Source organism: Eumetopias jubatus, unplaced genomic scaffold (genome assembly GCF_037043125.1).
Source record: "Eumetopias jubatus isolate StellerSeaLion01/CBP00866 unplaced genomic scaffold, mEumJub1_p1.0 scaffold_6, whole genome shotgun sequence".
NCBI lineage: Eukaryota > Metazoa > Chordata > Mammalia > Carnivora > Otariidae > Eumetopias > Eumetopias jubatus.
In genome coordinates this window covers 3,032,672-3,051,806 of record NW_028274812.1, presented here as the reverse complement: position 1 = coordinate 3,051,806, position 19,135 = coordinate 3,032,672, and the positions used below count along the sequence as shown (strand labels likewise).

Here is a 19,135-nt window from a genome sequence, read left to right as displayed (position 1 = left end):
GACAGCTTAACTCATTTATTTATTTACTTCTATTTCTATATTTTTAAAGATTTATTCACTTATTTACTTGAGAGAGAGGGAGATTCCAGGTCTTCGCTAAACAGAAAGATTGCCAGCAAGCATTTTTTATACATGTAACTTACATGCTGGATAGACTTCTAGAAGTAAAATTTCTTGGTAGAGGGTTGTGTACAGTTTAAAATATTGATGGGTTTTGCCAAAGTGTTAAAATGGTGCACCATCTGCTCTCTTGACGACAACGATGGGGACTAGGCGGGCCCGCGCCTTCCGTTCCGCTATCTGGTGTTTGCCACTGCGTGGGCAGAAACGTGGCACCTTGTTTCATTGTTCTCCAGCTCCCCATGCAGCCCGCGCTGTGTGGGGCACCTGCTCCCGCCCTGATGGAGCCACCTCACCACTGACCTCGCGTCACTACGCTGGGCACGCGCACCAGTGCCCGTGACAATGAGGAGTGAGAACCTGCGGGTGGGCGGGGACAATTCAGCAGCTGTGGGACTTGTGGGAGGTCTACACGACCATTCGTTTGTAGAAGCACCACTGAGAAGCAACCAGGGGAAACCCTTTGTAAAGAATTATTCTGAAAATGGGTTAGTACTTAGTGAACATTCACGTAAATCTTGATATTAATATATGTTGAGATTTATTAATTTAAGAGGGATTAAATAAGAAGCAGCTTTCAGCTCTTCTGTCCTTAGTTTATGGGGTTCTAAAAGGGAAGTAAAATGAGTAGGAAAGTGTTACCCTTTTGTGCGTAAGCACTGACTTTCAGAAAATGGCTTACAAGACTTGGCCAGCGACTGCGTTTTGGAGAACCTTATCGCAGGGACGCGGGAGAATATTTGCACCCCCGTTTCAGGACCTTCGCTTTCAGTGAACTTGGGCAAATGTGTAGCCAGACAAGAGTGGAGCGGGGCGGGCAGGCAGCCCAGGCGGTCTGTGGGGGTGCGTGGCACTCTTACCCAGTCGGTTGCACGGGTTCCGTTTGAAGAGGGCTCTCAGCAGACTCTGGGCTTCCATGCTGAGGAACTGTGGCATGCCCAGCTTGGCTCTGCAAAACAGCATTGTAGTTTGGGACGAGAAGGATAACCAGAGTTTTCTCCAGCGCTCTGGGACCCTGCTCGGTCAGCATCAACAGACAGACCAAATCAAGGTGACCCAGAGCAGCAGTGCCCAAACTGTTTGGTCTTAGGGCTCTTTGGCACTTTAGAAGTCATTGAGGACATCAACCTACATTGTTTATATGGGTTCTATGGGAGAAATTTTTATAATAGCTATTTAATAATTCACTTACAAATAATACAAACATTAAAAATAAACAATAAAAATCCCATGAACAGAAGTAACATTTTTAATGGAACTGAATTATGTTTTCCAAAATAACAACAAAGGCTTTGGCTAGAAGAGTGCTATTGTTTACATTTTGGGAGTCTCTTCTGGGTTAGATGAGAGACAGCCAGATACCTTTTTAAATTTTTTTTTAAGATCGATTTATTTATTTGAGAGAGAGAGAGAGAGGGAGTGTGCATGTGCGTGGGGGACAGGGAGGGGCAGAGGGACAGGGAGAGAGAAACTTTAGCAGATTCAGCACTGAGTGCAGAGCCCGATGCAGGACTTAATCCCGGGACCCTGAGATCATGACCTGAGCCAAAACCAGAGAGTCCACCATTCAACCAACGGAGCCACCCAGGCGCCCCGACAGCCAGATCCTCTTATCTTGCCTCTGTGTTCAATATGTTGCCATACTATGAAGAAAATCTGGGACTTCACAGAACTAGAACAAATAATCCTAAAATTTGTGTGGAACCACAAAAGACCTCACATTGCCAAAACAATCTTTAAAAAGAAGAACAAAGCTGGAGACATCACAATTCCAGATTTCAAGTTATATGACAAAGCAGTAATGATCAAGACAGTATGGTACCGGCACAAAAATAGACACATAGATCAATGGAATAGAAAACCCAGAAATAAGCCCCCAGTTACATGGTCAACTAATCTTCGACAAAGCAGGAAAGAATATCCAATGGGAAAAAGACAGTCTTTTCAAAAAATGGTGTTGGGAAAACTGGACAGCACCATGCAGAAGAATGAAACTGGACCATTTTCTTATACCATACACAAAAATAAACTCAAAATGGATGAAAGACCTAAATGTAAGACCTGAAACCATAAAAATCCTTGAAGAGAGCACAGGCAGTAAGGTCTGACATCGGCCCTAGCAACATTTTTCTAGATGTGTCTCCTAAGGCAAGGGAAATAAAAGCAAAAATAAACTATTGGGAGTACCTCAAAATAAAAATCTTCTGCACAGCAAAGGAAAGAATCAATAAAGCTAAGAGGCAAACTACTGAATGGGAGAAGACATCTTTAATTGACATAGCTGATAAAGGGTTAGTATCCAAAATATATAAAGAACAGATACAACTCTACATCCCTCCAAGCAAATAATCCAATTTAAAAAATGGGCAGAAGATATGAACAGACATTTCTCCAAAGAAGAAACCCAGATGGTGGACAGACACATGAAAAGATGCTCAACATCACTCATCAGCAGGGAAATGAAATCAAAACTACAATGAGATGTCACCTCACACTTGTCAGAAAGACTAAAACCCAAAACATAAGAAACAACAAGTGTTGGCAAGGATGTGAAGGATGCGGAGAAAGGGGAGCCCTCCTACACCGTTGGTGGGAATGCAAGCTGGTGCAGCCACTCTGGAAAACAGTATGGAGGTTCCTCAGAAAGTTAAAAATAGAACTGCCCTATGATCCAACAGTGACACTACTAGGTATTTACCCAAAGAATAAAAAACACTAATTCAAAGGGATACATGCACCCCTGTGTTTATAGCGGCGTCATCTATAGTAGCCAAACTATGGAAGCAGCCCAAGTGTCCACTGACTGAGGAATGGATGAAGAAGATGTGGTCCATATATACAACAGAATATTAGTCATAAAAAAGAAAGAAATCTTGCCATTTGCAAAGACTTGGATGGTGCTAGAGAGTACTACGCTGAGTGAGATAAGTCAGTCAGAGAAAGATAAATACTATATCATTTCACTCGTATGTAGAATTTAAGAAATGAAACAAATGAGCAAAGGAAAAGAGAGAGAGAGAAACCAAAAAACAGACTCTTAACTATAGAGGACAAACGGATGGTTAGCAGAGGGGAGGTGGGTGGGGGGTGGGGGAAACAGGTGAAGGGGATTCAAGAGGGTACTTATCAGGATAAAAAAAATACAAAATGAAAATAAAACAAAATCCAGTAATCTAATTTATCCAAATAACTGCAAAAAGAAAAAATCAGGGAAAGGAGGAGCTTGCAGCCCCCAGGAGGGTCTCAGACCCCCAGGGGTCCTCAGATCATGCTTTAGGATCCATCGGACCCCAGTTTGGTGCTACCCATTCAGAAGTCCACACCTAGGATTAGCTGGAGGGAATTATTCTAGTTTTAGAAAAAGTAAAGATCTTGATCCCTCTTAAAATTAAGAGAAACAGAGATAACCAATACAAAATAATAGATTGCAGCCACATGTGTCGGCCACAACGAAGGTCACCTGATACCGGAAGACACTGCTCAAATCCTCTCTATGGGTTTCCTCCACTAATTTCTATCCTTCCATTTATACAATGGGGTAACCTACAAAAACCTAAGCTTCTTAGGTTCCTCTCGCTTTTATAAAAGTCCATCTGCTGTGTTGAGAGAGCTGGTCATGAGGACCAGCAGCTTTATGGCTTGTCCCTCAGGTGCAGGAGTCCCTGTCCTCGCACAGTAGGGGGACCTCAATTTGGAGCTGGGGTCTACCTGTTCCCCAGCCGCTGCCCTACGCCCATCCACACTCCAGAGTGCCAGATCTCCCCCTTCTGACATCATGCTTAGATGGAGCCTGCTCACGTGTGAGGTGTTAGAGCAAGACCAGTACTGGGTTTAGACTTCTTTCTAGGATCCTAAGAGCAAAATCCTTTTGCATGGTAAATGATTCTTCCTGAGAATTGAACGGAAAATTTGTTTGTATTCAATCTCATGGGCAACATGATTCCTGCCAACGTCAGGCAGGAGAGCTTGGGTACTGCACGAATGGGGTCAAGAGGTAGAGAAAGAAAGGGGACCCCTCCTCTTGCATTCCCTCTGGAGCCCCTAAATCCTTCTGCCCTTCCGAATCTGTACTTTGTTTGTGATGGTCACTAATCACCACTTCTAAAATCCCTGTCATTGGACAACATACGCAATTTTCCATGTCATCTGTGGTAGAAGACTTCATCAGGGTCACTCAGCGATCCATTCACTCTATCCACTGTAATTAAAACGCCAAGAATGCTTCTTATGGTTATTGCTAATGCCTACTCAACGATCTGGGCTTCCAAGATGGAAGCTCTTGCTATCAGAAGGTGCTAAGGAGTACTGGACGGATGCCCAAGGGTCAGTGTTTCATACTCACTTGAGGATGAGGGCCATGGTCTCCTTCCTGTCCTTCCCCTGGAATGGCAGAGATCCCGTGAGCATCTCAAACTGCAGAGCAACACAGAACAGGGAGAGTGTTCAGACTGACCGGATGTAATAGCAGACAGCCCGGATGGGCAAAATGCAGCCACGTCCATTAATCCATTCCAAACCCTGATGCATGAAGCATAGGTGCCGGCCAGCATGTGCTGTGTACATGAGCGACTGGAACGACCTCATGGAGCTCACGGTTCAGCGGGCGGCGGACAAGGGGCAAACGCCGGAAGTCTGCAGTGGGTAAGAGGGGCTGAGTGCGGTGGACATGAGAAGGGGGACGTGAGGGGCGGCGGTTGGGCTGCACAGCTTCTATGGGGTTGGTTGAGGGCCCGTCCTTCTCTGGTGGGTGCTGTGGAGGGGACCAGGGCAGAATGACTTCAGTCCATCCGTAACATCCGGTGAAAGCAGGATGGCACCAATAACATTTCCAATACAGGCTGCCACACGCCGGAAACAGTAAGCGGACCTTTGCCAGGATGGGCTCTGTGATAAAGATGGGCTTGAGGCTCAGCCTTCCCCGAGCAAGGATTTCTCTCTCACACAAAAGCCCTGACGACGCGGGCTCAGGAGGCAGGGCCGGCAATCACACGGCATCCCCACCACAACGGGCACACCGACCCATTCGGAAGAAAGTAACTAGGGCAGCAGCCTGTCCTTGAACACAGGACACCGAATCTAACTGAAATGGGCCACAGCATCCATCCCGGGCCGTGTCTTCGCGTCATTTCAAATTACTATTGAGCCTTGAAGGACACAGGTGTGAACAGCACGGGTGTGAGATACCCACTACAATATATGGGTCTTTTCCCAATAAATACGGTACTATATTGTAAATGTATTTTCTCTTACGATTTTCTTAATAACCGTTTCTTTTCTCAAGCTTACTTTATTGTAAGAACACGGCATGTGATACACATAATGTACAAAATGCGGATTAATATACTGTTTATGTTATCATAGGGCTTCTGATCAACACCAGGCTACTACCAGTTAATTCTGAGGGGAGTCAAAAGTTACATGTGTATTTTCGACGACCTTCAGGTCAGCGCCCCTTATCCCCATGTTGTTCGAGGGTCTACCATATAAGAAAACAGCCTCAGTGCAGGAATTTGTACGATCTTATTAAATTTGCCTTAGTTTTTTGACGGCGTGTCTCTGTCCCTTTAAAATTTATCCTATTGTATTTTTCCTCTGTATTACGAAAATCTTGGGAAATACATCAAAATAGAAAGACCAAAACAATCACCCATAGTCCCATTATTCAAAGAAAGATGGAATTAACATTTGTTATTTCCTTCTAGTACTTTCTTGAAGCTGTTTTTTTTTAAAAACATGGTTTTATATATTCACCTTTCACAGAATAAGATAAAAACTTCCATGCTGATTATAAAATCTTCCTAATATCAGTTTATATGTGGATATGCCAAAATATGTTTATTTGTTGTTGGACACTTAGAGCATTTCCAACTTCCTGCTATTATAAGTAATACTGAAACGTACATAAAAGCTTTCCTAAGATTTGAAGTTATCCTTATGATGTGCTACCAGGAATGAAATTACAAACTTAATGCAATGAATGTAGTTAAGGCTTTATTAATATTCTTGGTTTGCTTTCTGAAAGTAAAATTTTAAAAGAAATTTAAAAATTCCTGCCCGTTGTGATGTTCGAAGGCTGTTCTACCATACCAACCACCACTTGCTGTCTGTCCCATGCTCACCCGTTTGGTGCGGGCACACAGAACAGACTGCAGGCGACCAGACAAGTTGTAAGTCATAAAAACTGGGAGTAAGAGAGTCCCTGAGAGAATCTGAAAGTGGACAACCAACTAAATTGAAAGGTAGAATGCTTCGGCAGATGAGCTGTCCATCTGATAAAACAGGAGGAAAGTTTATAAGTTGATCCTAGAAGTTAAAATATGTCTTAAAATAGAATCATATTAGCAAAGAAAATTCTCTTCCTATTTTGGTTCTATCTTTTTTTCCCCTCCCTCCTTTCTTTCTTGAGTCTACTATGCGTGAAATTCAATTTCAAGGAAACGGCTTTTCGGCCACGTGAAACCAGAAAGCCATTAGTCATTGCTACAAAAATGAAGCCCATCCTAAAGTCTGTGCGTCATGTAACTATCTATTATGAATCAACCAGCAACTTGCACACATCTGCCTAGTGATTACTTCTTAGCTTTGACTATGACTCCCAGGAGCCACATCCTTTGTGTTTCTCTCCCTCCAGCCTGCTCATCTTCCTCCTACATTGTTCTTCCCCATGCAACACAGTGGGAAATCCTGAACCGTTTAGGAATACCCAACACACGTACGGTGGCGTGCGTGGGTGTTCAGTGAATGAAGATGATGATGGTGGTGGTGATGATGGCAAAGCTATGTATTTTCTCAACCCACGTGTGTCCCTCTGCTTTGGCTTCCCTTCCAGCCCCTTTAAGGGTTCCCATTCTATCACACGGGGACAAAGGAAGTCATTTCAGTGTTACTGTTCTCACCAAGAAATTTCTCAGTATTTAAGTGTCTCATTAAATCAGGGCATTTCTGATGAACTTTCCTGGGACATTATATACAGGAGGAGTTTTGGTCTGGTGTTGAACAAGACTGAGACCGGCCAAAGTTTCCAGGGCAAACTAATATAAACCATGGTTTGCCGTGGGGTCTCATAGTCCAGCACAAGTGCTGGGGGTACCCCAAGGGATGCATTCACAAGTGAGCTCCAAGGTCGGCTGTGGATATGTGCAGAGGGAACCTGAAGAGACTCGGGTATAGCTTCACTGTGAGTAGTTATGAAATTTCCAGAAAGGTAAATATTTTGATGTGTCTGGGGACAGTTTTGATGGTCAGAACTGGAGAGGTTGGTGGGGTTGGTGCCACTGGCGTTTACTGAGTAGAGGGAGGGATGCCACTTCCCACCCTACAATGCAGAGGACAGCCTCTACCCAAAGAACTGTCCAGCCCCAAACCTCAACAGTTGAAAGCCCTGTCTAAGGGGACATCCAATGAACCTGAGGAGTGGCCAGCCCTGGGGCACTGGCACAGAAGGAGCCCCAGTGGTGCTGGGAGCCGTGGAATGAGAAGCTTCTCTGTAAGGGGGACACTTCATAGCAGGGAGCCTACAATTCAAGTTCATTCAGTTGATCAACATTCTTATAAAAGAACTCAAGAGCAAGTTACGTCTTAATCTGAAAGGAGACAAGCACAAATCCTACAACGAAATGGACTGTTTGAGATGGCAGCAGTCCCCGGGGCCGGGTGCACAGCGCTGGATTTTGCTCACCAGGTGTATTTATGTTTGTGCACAGGTGTCAGGGTGCTTGGGGCACAGACGCGTCCCCACCTCACTGTGCACCACCCCTGCTCTGAGCCCTCGAAGGTCAATGCTCATCTGCTCCTCTCAGCAGCCTCAGGAGGAAGCCTCGGGTCTTCGCGTCCTTTCCCAGGGGCGGCGCCTGAGCCCTGAGCCAGCTATATGTGTGCGGCTGTGTACAAACAATTTACACAGACACTTGCGTGTGAACATCTACACACGTCTAGTGCTGGCAAAGAATGGGGGAAGAATCTCAGGTGGTCTCACAGGTGACCTGGCATTCAAGAGATGTTTCTAAAGCACCCACAAAACACAAACCCAATGTCCTCCTGAAGACTGAGTTCCAGACGAGTGTGGAGATGTTAGGGATCTACCATTGCAACGGACACCATCACTACGGCTTACGTTCTTTTCCAGTTAGAAGTACCTAACTTCAGACATTCGATTCTGTTCAAGAACAAGGATCTCCACCATGAACGTAGGTGTCTTCATACGAGCTCTCTGGAGGGCCCTTGGGGATCATGAGAGGACATGGCTGTCGTTCCTCAGTGGAGAAACGCAAGGGATGGGCAGCAAGCCCCTGCAGGGTGCAGACCGTTCCTCGGGCCGCTCCCTCCATGGATCTGCCCCCTCTTTAACAAAGCCGGTGCAAGGCACCCTGTAAATACAACATGCCCTCAATTGACCTCTTCCCGAAGCCAAGCTCAGACACAACACTAAATGCCACACCAGACCCATCCTTCTATTGCAAATGGCAATTTGGAAGTCATTCCTGGTGTTGCCCAAGGAAGTGCTGAACACAGGGATCCTGACATCTGGCTGCAAGCTGGTTGCTCCTTGGGGCCAAAGGGTTTGGTGGGCAGGACGAAATGAGAATATGGCTTTAGGACAATGATGTGATCTTAAACCAATCACCGAAGAGCCTTATTTCCACTTCTGTAACCAGAAAGAACGGTATCTTTCCCATGTAACGTGGAGATTTTCTGGTTCAGATGAAACGCGAAGGTGCCTCATAAACTCAGAGCCACTAGACGTACTCTGTTGTCATCGACAGTCCCTCCTGCTTCCTGCCGCTGAGTAAAACAGCCATGCTAGAACCAGCACCGCGCGCTCCCCCAGCTGCTGTGAGACACTGAATGCGGGGTCCTTTCAACTGAAATGATGCCACCAGTTCAAAGCAATGCCTAGTGCCCACAGTCCCTGGTGTGTCAATGATGCCAGACAGTAGCTGGAACCAGGTCTCCTTTAGAGAAGCCAAGAACCAACCTCTATGATATTCCTCAAACTCCAGAGCATTCCTATAGCTTCGGGACAAGGAAGGGCAGGGGACCCCAGGTGGAGGTTAGGCTGGGGAGCCCACAGCTGTGTCGCCCCCACAGGGCACAGAGCTCACTGAGCACGGCCGCTGCTGTCTGTGATGGGAGTCCACGCAGAAGGTCGTGGGGGCGCTGAGGAAGTGCCCTGTGCTGGGGAGACATTCTGAGGGGGGGAAATCACAACATAAGATGACAGACTTATAAGAGCAACTTGTCAAAGTGCCAAGAAGACACAAGACAGAGCCAAGCTAAGGTTCCCCAGGAGACACCTCTGAACCCCACCTCCAGACATGGCCCAGGGCTTCTGCAGCCAGGAAGTGAGGCAAGTGATTTGGTGGCAAGGCACGTGGCCTGGGCACACAGAAGCTGGGCTTGGGATGCGTAGGAGCTGGGCTGGAGACGCAGGGAGCTGGGCTGGAGACGCAGGGAGCTGGGCTTCGGATGCATAGGAGCTGGGCTGGGGATGCACAGAGCTGGGCCTCACACCAGCTGAGCGACCTTCCATAGTGTCAGAAGTCCAGTCTGGGCTGAGGGCATGGGCAGCATGGAAGGCCACGGGCACAGTGCTGGCTGGGAGGATGGGCGGAGGGGCAGGGTAGGAGGAGGGGAGAGGAAGGACCATCTGGGGACAGGAAGCCAACACCACTTCTCTGACTACAGAATCCCCCGGGCCAGGTGGTGTCTGTGAACACGCACGAGCTAAAGAAAATTCAAGTTCTCGATGTAGATGTAAAAACATCTCAGTCCATGTGTATTTTGGCTCATGTTAATTTTTGTAACTAAGTAGAAGGATTTTGTGTTTGACATAAGACAAATGTCTTTAACATGAAAATCACTGCATCCCTTAAAATCTTCATGCTCAGTAAAAATGTTAAGGATAAAGAAGGTTTGACTCTTCATGCATTTGTGTCCTTATCTGAATCCCAGTTCTGTTTCCTGGGGGTGGGAATTTGGGATGGGCAGAGGAGGTTGCAGGCAATGGTGGCCTCCTTGTCCGTGGGTCGCCCGGGGACACACTGCCTGTCCACATTTCAAGCACTGTTTCCCCTGCTCATTCCTGGACCTCTGAGCCAACCTGGGGATGGGACCGAGGGCGGGGCATCAGCGACAAGGGATGCCGCCGTGGACCGGGGAGGACCATTACCATGAGCACGCCGAAGGACCACCAGTCAGCGCTCTGCGTGTGTCCCCGCCGGTTCACCACCTCAGGCGCCATGTACTCTATCGTCCCGCAGAATGAGTAAGCTCTCTTGTCGTGGTCGATGGCCTCCTTACTCAGCCCGAAATCTGAAAGTGAAACCGCACACGGCACCGCCTCAGTCGGAGAGGCACCAGGACCGTTTCCATGCTGACCCCCAACCCGCGAGCTTCCGCGTCACTTATGGGACTTCGGCCTGCTCTGTCCTGGCCACAGCACCCCCCTCGGATGCAAGTGTCCTCACGGCCCCGCGTGGTACGTTCCCCAGCTCAAGGTCTTCCAGGCACCTACAAAGCCCGGAGGGGCCCGGTAACAGTATCGAGAAGGTGTATTTTGCCGAGACTGAGGAGAAGTCCCAGGAGCCCTGCTGTTTAAGAGGCACGGCAGGTGGCCCGGGCATGCTGATGCTGCAGGTCCCCAGGCTGGGATGGACGGCCAGCCGGAGCTGCTGGGATGAGATGGGAGGGGAGGGGGAGCCCTGAAGGAAAGGGCTGGAAGAGAGATTCCGGGCAGAAGGCTACTGGGGAAGGAGGTCCCTGGCGGTGAGGCACGAAGGGAAGACAGGCGAGTCTGATAAGGGCTGTGGAGCGTTTGCCGCGAGCGCTTCCCCTCTCCGTCCTCCAAGAAATCCTCAGTCCATTCTACCTTCTTCCAAAGCTTGTGTGTTCACGCACTTAGTGGCTGAAGGGCACAGGGAACACATTGCCTCTAAGAGGAGGGCACCGCTTCAGTTTCAGCATGTTTGAGAAGAAGGATGATATCCATCCGTTCCTTCCAGGGCCACGTGCTGAGCGAGAACATCAAACGCGCAGGGGTGGGTTTGCGCACTCGCAGCAAAGTGGCTTGCTTTACACATCAGAGTCTGGGAGGGGGCTGTCTGTAATCTGTGCCTGGCCCAAATGGCGCATTATCACATATTATGAACTCGAGGTCATGATTAATAATAGTAATAATAATAATAGAATCTATGATCATTAAATCAGAGAAAGCCCAAACTGTGTCATATTATAGATAAATTGGACGTGGTAGCTCCATATGCATTCCAGCTGCCGGGCACAAGGCACGAGCATGACTTTTATAGGATACGTTCAGTTCCTCATTTGGCAGAGAACACATCTGAAGTATTAACAGAACCTTCAATCCCCACGGCGTGCCACGTGACTCTGAGGGCATGACGTTACAGGCCAGGAATGGGTGGGCTGAAGGTTTGCTGGAAGGGATAACCAGGGTCCGGTATCTAAGTTCATGAGAACTTTGTAAAAATCGAACTTTGAACATTAACAAGCCTGTAAAAATATTTAACCAATCTTTATTGCCAGTTACTTATGTGCATTCCGCCAAGTCCTGGGGACCCACGAAGACAGGGCAAACCCACCCGTGAGAAGACAGGGCGTGGTGGGACGCGGGCCAGCAAGTGAGCGGCAGCGCGACCACAGGGGGCCACAGAGTAGGGAAGAAGGTGTGCTGAGAGAAGCTTTGAGGTAAGAATAGGGGTTGGCCAGGCACCCCGAGCAGGGACAAGCTTCTAGGGGAGAAGAGGAGAGGGTTAGTTCAGGAAGAGCGAACTGGTGGACACGCAGGAATGGGCACGTGTGGACATGAGGCAGAACCAGGTCAGCAGGGCAGCTGACGGGGGACTGGCCCCCAGAGACGCCCACACCCAGAGCCCCAGAACCTGTGAGCAGGTCACCTCACAGGTCAAAGGGGTCCTGCAGGAGTGATGAGCCAAGGATCGTGAGATGGGGTGGTTGTCCTGGATTATCCAGGTGGGCTGGGTGACACAAGCGCCCTTCTGTGGATTTGGGGGCAGAGCCACAGAGTTTAGGGAAGGCCGTGCTGCTGGCCATGAAGACGGAGGATGGGGCCACAAGCTGAGGGATGTCAGCAGCTCCTAGAAGCTGGAGAAGGCAGCAGAATGGGCTCTCTGGAGCCTCCCGAACGATAAGATGAGCAGGTGTGCTATTGGAAGCCACGCAGTCTGTGGTGACTGTGACACCAGGAGGAAATGATACAATGCGTGCCATGGAACTGGGGTGTGCGTTTTCAGGTTGCTCTAACTGGGTGGCAACGGGAGAGGCGTGAGGTTTCAGTAGGAAGGCAGGCTCCCACGTGCATTCGTATGTGGTCCCTGAAGGCAGGAGGGGACCAGAGTGTGGGGACGTGCTCCCGGGAGAGCACCGATATTTGCCCCACATCAGTACTGCGCATCATCATTCTTGAACAAACCGCCAGGGATGAGAGTCTGCAGGGAAGGTGCTGGAAGGTTCTTTGGTCGGGAGAGAGGGAAGGAAGGGGACCTGGAAAGTTCGAGCATTTCTAGAGGCTGTGAGGATGCACACCAATGTAACAGAAGTGAGCTCTATGAAAGCTTCGGCCAAATCAGAGACACCACCAGCAAATGCCGGTGCTAGGAGGGCTTTGGCTCTGAGCTGCTCCCCACATTTACCAGGGCCGAGGTGAAGTCACCGGGAGACTGCCGTCCTCTACAAACCTGTGATCTTGATGTGTCCCTCTTCGTCCAGCAGGATGCTGAAAGAGAGTGGAGAACACAGATGCTTTACCAGAGGCCTGCTCAGCTGGGGGGCATGCAGACCTCGGGGGACACAGCAGGGCGGCCTGGGCAGCAGTCCCCACGCGGGGGTCGCCTGCCACGTGCAGATGTGGGCTTCGGGATTTACTGCTTCCCCAGTCAGCAGCTTCTGCTGGGTCACGAGTGGATTCAGATCCATAGTGTTTAGGGTTAACCAGGCAAAAGCTGGGACCTGCAGGTTCGAGACTTTCTTTAGCCCACAGGAAGGTTCAGGAACCCTTCAGACCATCCTGCATGAAGAACGTGATTGAGAGGGTCCAGGATTGTCTTGGCCTGTGGAGATCTGCATCCTCTTGAATTTTTCCCTATCCAGGCAGGCCCTCAACGGCCAGACGCCCACTATTTCCCTCCATCACCCCTCCATGAGCCCCAACCTGCCTCTCGGGATGCCTGGGGCCTCAGCATCAAGGAGGCTTGGGGCTCGGCAGGTTGCACCTTGTCACAGGTGCTATCCCACAGGGTGCCTGTGTCCTACCAGTGCCTGACACCCGGAGCACCGGCCTAGAGGGAGCGTCGGCCTTGCTCTCCCAAGCTCTGCCGGGGGAAGGGTGCTCCTCCTTGCAGGGCAGAGGGTGGGCCGCAAGGGAGGACGCAGGCCAGCACTTGAGGAAGCCCTTCTTCCAGGCTGTCAGCCCTCAGGGTTCCCCAGGGCTCCTAGGCTTCCATTTCTTTCTTTCTTTTTCTTTTTCTTTCTTTCTTCCTTCCTTCCTTCCTACCTTCCTTCCTCCTTCCTTCCTTCCTTCCTCCTTCCTTCCTTCCTTCCTTCCTCCTTCCTTCCTTTTTGGCTGTAATCAAATCTTGTCCTGTCAGCTCCTGGGAGGTAGCAGCCCAGCCTTGAAGAGACCAGGAAGAGAATGGCGAGGAACCAAAGCAAGGCCTTGAGGAGTCACAGGGGCTGCCTTAACAGGCAGGGAGAGTAGTGGCGTCCTGACCCACGCGAGCGCACGGATGGATCTGCGGACAAGGAGCTGAGTGCAGTGAACCAGGCAGCACAGAGGAAACGTACATCCCACGGACAAGGGGAACCTAGGGCAGCCAGATGCACAGAGGCAGACGTAGAGGGTGCCAGGGGCTGGGCAGGGGAGGTGCAGCGGGGAGTGAGCGTCTCACGGGGACAGAGTTTCAGTTTTGCAAGGTGCAGAGAGTTCGGAAGATGGACAGAGCTGGTGGCTGCACGGAGCTGGGAGTGTGGGCACCGCCACAGGGCTGCACACTTACAAAGGGCTAAGATGCTCATATCTACTGTTTTTCTTGCCACAGTTAAAAAAATCTGCCATGGGATTAAAAAAAAAAAGACCTACTATTTTATTGAAATGTGAAGGAAAATGTTACAGCGCATCATTAAGATGACAGTTTATCATGAAAGAGGTGAAAGTTTTCGTCTTTGGTTTTCAGTTATACTTAATCTTTGCCCAGAAATGAGCAGCTTTCAAGATTAATCCCCTACTAACTCTATTTGACAACAAAATCTTCTTTCTTCAACTCTGTGATTAAATATTACTATTTTAAACTGTAAAGATTCCTTTGACCTTTAAAGAGAGAGAGAAGCAAGGTGCACACCCTGACGGGTGCCCGGGGCTCACGGCTTTGAGATCTGCCTCACGTGACCGCTTGCTGAGGGAGGCAGCTGTACTTAATAGGATACTGTTCTCTCCGTGGGGACGCTGACGACAGGGCCTTCTGCGATTATTTAGACATTTATTGAGGTGTGCAGCCTGTGATGCTCGACCGGAGCAAGCTACTGTAGGTTGTTACGTCAAAGCCATGCAAGATGTGAGCGTCCCGCTGGTGTGGGACAAATGGACTTTGCATCCCGTGTGGACACAACGTTGCTCAGACGTTTCCCATAAAAGACCACCACATCCAATAAAAATGGCAGCAGAGAAGAGCTGTCTTTTCCTCAGCTCAGTGTTGACGAGAAGAGGAAAGGCCAAGGAGCATGGGCTGGAAGCCTGCTTCCTGAGCCCTCGGCAATGGGTCAGCCCACGGCTCTGGGCTGCCTTGTGCCCAAAGCTGGTGGGTCCCACCAGGCTCTACCACAGGCAGTTGTGGACCTTGGCCTCGGCACGTGGAATCGAATGGTCTCACGGGGCAGTGAATACTGAGTGAGAAAATCCGTGACTTTGCCTTGGGGACTACGGTCAGGCGGTCCTCTTGAACCTAAAATAGCATCCACTAGATCGATCCTTCTTCATGTGGGCCACTGCTATGTGTCAGGTCTACACAGAATATAAGAAAAAAGCCTGAAATGGAAACTGTGATTTTGGAGGGACTTTAATCTTTCAATTGAGGATATAGCTAAAATATCCAAAAATATTATAGATGATCTTTGCCAAAGGCATATGCAAAATCTCATCGGAAGAGCCGGGGGAACTGGCGCTACTGTCTTTCAGAAAAACTCTCTGAAAGGCTCATCTGACTTGCCACCTGGAAATGGCCTGTTGGAGTCGTGGAGGCTTCCTGGCTCTGCAGGCGATGGCCCAGAAGGGACTGGAGCGGAAGAGGCAAGCTAGAGTCGAGGTGCACGTCTGAGGAGTTCCCCACGGTGGGAGAGGGGGCAGCTGTGCGGCAGGAACCCCCTCCCTGCCCAGCCTTACCCGAACAGCAGGGACAGGGGCCCCGGCCTGGCCTCCCCCAGAGCACTGTTACGAGGATCAGGTGAGAGGTGCTGCTAGGAACGGCAGGCACCAGTCAGCATCAGCCACGCCCGTTGGGCACGGTGTCAGGGGCGGGCAGGTGGAACCCGCATGGGGGGTGCCCGCAGGAGGATGGCCCCAGCCTACTCCCTGCTGTGCACCCACGTGGGAATCAGAGAGAGAGCCGCGGCTCCGGACAGGGGCAGCAAGAAGGGCGCTGGGGGGGCAGCGTCCTACCACGTCCTCACTTACTTCTCAGGCTTCAGGTCTCTGTAGATGATCCCCAGGCCGTGGAGGTGGTCTAAAGCCAGGGCCAGCTCAGCCAGGTAGAACTTGACATCCTCCTCGGTGAACATCACCTAGAAAGTGAGAACAAGATTGTTGGGCGTATTCTGTGGCTGGTTTGTTTTGAAGAACTCTGCCAGAGGACATCATGAGTCAGCCCTGCAAAGTGCGCTCGGCTCAGTTCTGCTCTGTGGAAGATCATGGGCTCCCCCCCGCACCCCCCTCCGCGGTAACGCTCTGCTGGCTCTCACAGTGGAAAAATGAGCTCTCTTTCTAGTCTGGAGCTCAGTGAAGGCAGCAGAGCAGTTCCCTACAAAGACGGTTAATTAGCCCGCAAGTGGGCACGTGGTCTCCTACTCGTCTTCGCCTCCAGGAGTCATGTAGCTCTGGGCTTGTTATTTTAATATGAGCCGTTCGGATGTGAAGCAACACCCCCAAGGGCTGAGGAAGGGCTACTGAGAACAGGTCCAGGATCTCATCCCCACTCCCCTCCAGCTACCCAAAGTGGGCTGAGTTCTACCAAAACCAACATGTACGGGGCTTAGAGTCAGCAAGGCACCTGGGCCAGGGGAGGCTGGCTGAGGGCCCGGGGGCGTCAGGGTGCACGAGTCGGGCATCTTGGTTCAGGCGAGCGGAAGCGCTCGCCAGGCCAGGCGCCCAGCACCCTTCGAAGCCATCGTCTGGGGCACGTTTCCATACCTCCCATGCTCGTTAGAATCCGTGTGTGACATTTAAAGTCACCCTCTAGAAAGACAGATTTGTTATCACAAACCAGTTTTTACATTCACCATGAGAAATCAGTGTCACCGACACTGGAATTGTATGTGATGACTGAACTCTCCCTCTGAACACAGACATAGGAAGACTCAAATACAGACTCAGCAGGCTGCCTGGGATGCACAGAGTTAGAATAAGGGCCGTCTGGGGAGAGGATGGTGAGCACATCAGGCTGGCGCAGGTGGGGCCCATCCATTCCCCAGAAGGGGCACTTCCCGTCAGGGCCGTCGGGGCCGGGACTCACGCCCTGTGGTCCTGGGCGGTCACCTCTGGGAGCTGTCAACCCTCATGGCCCTTCTGGCCTTTGGAACCTCCTGTTCTATCTCCCGTGCTCAACAGGCGCCCTTCCTGGCTGGGCGTTTCTTTTCTAAATTGGTCAACATGGTCTGTGGGCTAACGTTTAGTCCGATTCCGCTAGCTGGCATATTCTCTTGAATCTGGCTTTTTCTCTCTGGATAACCACCATGGCTTGTCTGCAGGTCCGTGCTCAGAGTGCAACTGTATTTATCCACTTGTCCAGTTCTTAGGGCAAATCTCAGGATAGTCCCCAAGTCCAAGTGACAAAGAGTGTCTGTGCAGAAGCGAAACACCCCACGAGGTGCGTCCTTGAAGGAAGTCAGGACGGTGACCCACACACGGCAGAATGCTGTCCAACAGCCTTGCTGAAAGAGAGGACGGGAGGGTACTGTCCCACGTTGTTTCTGAGAATCTGCTGTGCCCACACTTGGCGACTTGACCTTTATTCTGAAATAAAGGTGTCAGGGGGGACACGCCTTCCCCTTGAGAGGTCATACAGGGCTTTTTGCTAACTACCGCTGCCGTTTGGTCAAGAAGCCCGTGACAGGGTGTGTCGTGCCAGACGCTGGACAAAACCAAACCCCGCGTGACCTGGGAGGGTAAGGGAAATCAGTACTTAGCAGGCGGGAGACTGGCAGATGCCAGTAGTTCTGCCCTCCGAGAACATGTGAGCACAAGCAGGGACCAGACAGACACCTGCTCCAGAACGGCTGGTCCTGGAAGTGGGATCTGAGTCCTCCAGCCCCGGGCTTTCAGCCTGTATGAAAGGCGCCCACTGTATCAGCTGTGCGTTGTCTGAGGGGCCCTTAAAAACGGGAGGGAGAGAGCAGCCCGCAGGCCCTGGGACCTCCCTCCTGCTCCACTTCGATCTGTTGCTCACTTTGGAGGTACAGGCAGGATTGAAGGGTCTCCTGGCCAAAAGGTGGGAGGGAGAGAGAAGGGCGGAGGGCCGTCTGAACACACCATCCCAGTTAAATCACCCCGGAGGGACTGGAGACCTGGGCGAGGTGCCGTCCGACGCGCGGCTGCCTTCATCACCGTCGGCTCCGTGTGAAGGAACTGCTCAGAGCCGCTGGGATTTAAGGCCAGTGCTGTTGTCGCCTCAGGCAGAAAGAAGGCTGGTTTTGTCCACGCCATGAAGCAGAGAGCTCTTCACATCAATTAGGGGCCAGAGAGCTGTCGTGTGGCCCTGGGTGACATTCTGGAAAATTCCCACGTCAGGACTATGGGGTCAAGGACAAGCCCTGGGCTTGAAGCGGTCACGGAGACCTCCCCTCCCGTGGGATGACCCGACTAGATGCTCCGGAAGCACCTCCCTGGATGTGTGGGCAGCGTGCTCACAGCACCTTCCCACGACGGAAGGTGAGATACTGGGAAACAGTCCCCCAGCTGCTACTCTAAAGCCACCTCTGCTTTCGTCTGCGCCCCACAGGGATCGGCGCGCTTCCCGGCGCCCAGAAGCACCTGTTTGTTTGCGATCTTTCAAGTTCAACAGATCGCTTCTCCGTATCACTTGTGTGATTTCTTTAAAACAGATGCACACATTCATGCACAAACACACACATATTCACGTGCACACACATCCCACGCACACCATGTAAGCCCCACAGCGCACGCACTCACAGCATGCACACCACACACACACACTCACATACTCAGCATACACACTGACACTTGCACACACTCTCATACATACCGACAGCACACCATTTGCACACGCTCACAGCACACATATCACACACACGCACACTCTCACACATACTGACAGCATTCACACCATTTGTACACAACCGTAGCACGCACACCACACACAGACCTCCCTCGAGAGCTCGCCAGCCCTCTTTGCCCCACGTACCTCTTTGGAGAGCCTGCTGAAGAGGTCCCCTCCCCGCAGGAAGTCCAGGATCAGGTAGAGCTTTCCTTCCGTCTGAAAGGCTGTGGAAGGAGGGAGGGTTGGCATCCCGGGGGGTCCCAGAACACGAGCAGGCTGCAGTGCCGTACATTCCAGAAGCAGGACTGGAGCGGGGGCGGGGGGGCCTTGTTGGGGCAGAACTCCAGGAAAGGGTTGGCAGGAATGAGTCTGTCTGTGTCTCCCACTTTTACTAAGAGTCTAGAGGGTCACCTCTCTTCTTTCTTCTCCTCTTCTTTGGTCCCCCCTTCCTTTTTTAATCACAGAGGGGATGGAAAATACATGGAGGCCCATATCTG

At 50.7% G+C, this 19,135-nt stretch overlaps 1 protein-coding gene across 6 annotated transcripts in view; it reads right to left on the bottom strand.

The window, feature by feature from the left end:
* RPS6KA2 (ribosomal protein S6 kinase A2) overlaps positions 1 to 19,135 on the bottom strand; it is a 292,856-nt gene that overhangs the window by 49,429 nt on the left and 224,292 nt on the right. For 4 of the 6 annotated variants that reach the window (XM_028103238.2, XM_028103241.2, XM_028103237.2 and 1 more), the window contains 6 exons: positions 18,783 to 18,943; positions 15,821 to 15,927; positions 12,834 to 12,871; positions 10,289 to 10,431; positions 4,463 to 4,533; positions 981 to 1,069 (listed from right to left, as the gene is read on the bottom strand). In XM_028103238.2, coding sequence (XP_027959039.1) covers positions 981 to 1,069; positions 4,463 to 4,533; positions 10,289 to 10,431; positions 12,834 to 12,871; positions 15,821 to 15,927; positions 18,783 to 18,943 — 609 coding nt within the window. The remainder of the gene's footprint in view (positions 1 to 980; positions 1,070 to 4,462; positions 4,534 to 10,288; positions 10,432 to 12,833; positions 12,872 to 15,820; positions 15,928 to 18,782; positions 18,944 to 19,135) is intronic. The other 2 variants (XM_028103240.2, XM_028103239.2) reach the window with 1 other exon arrangement.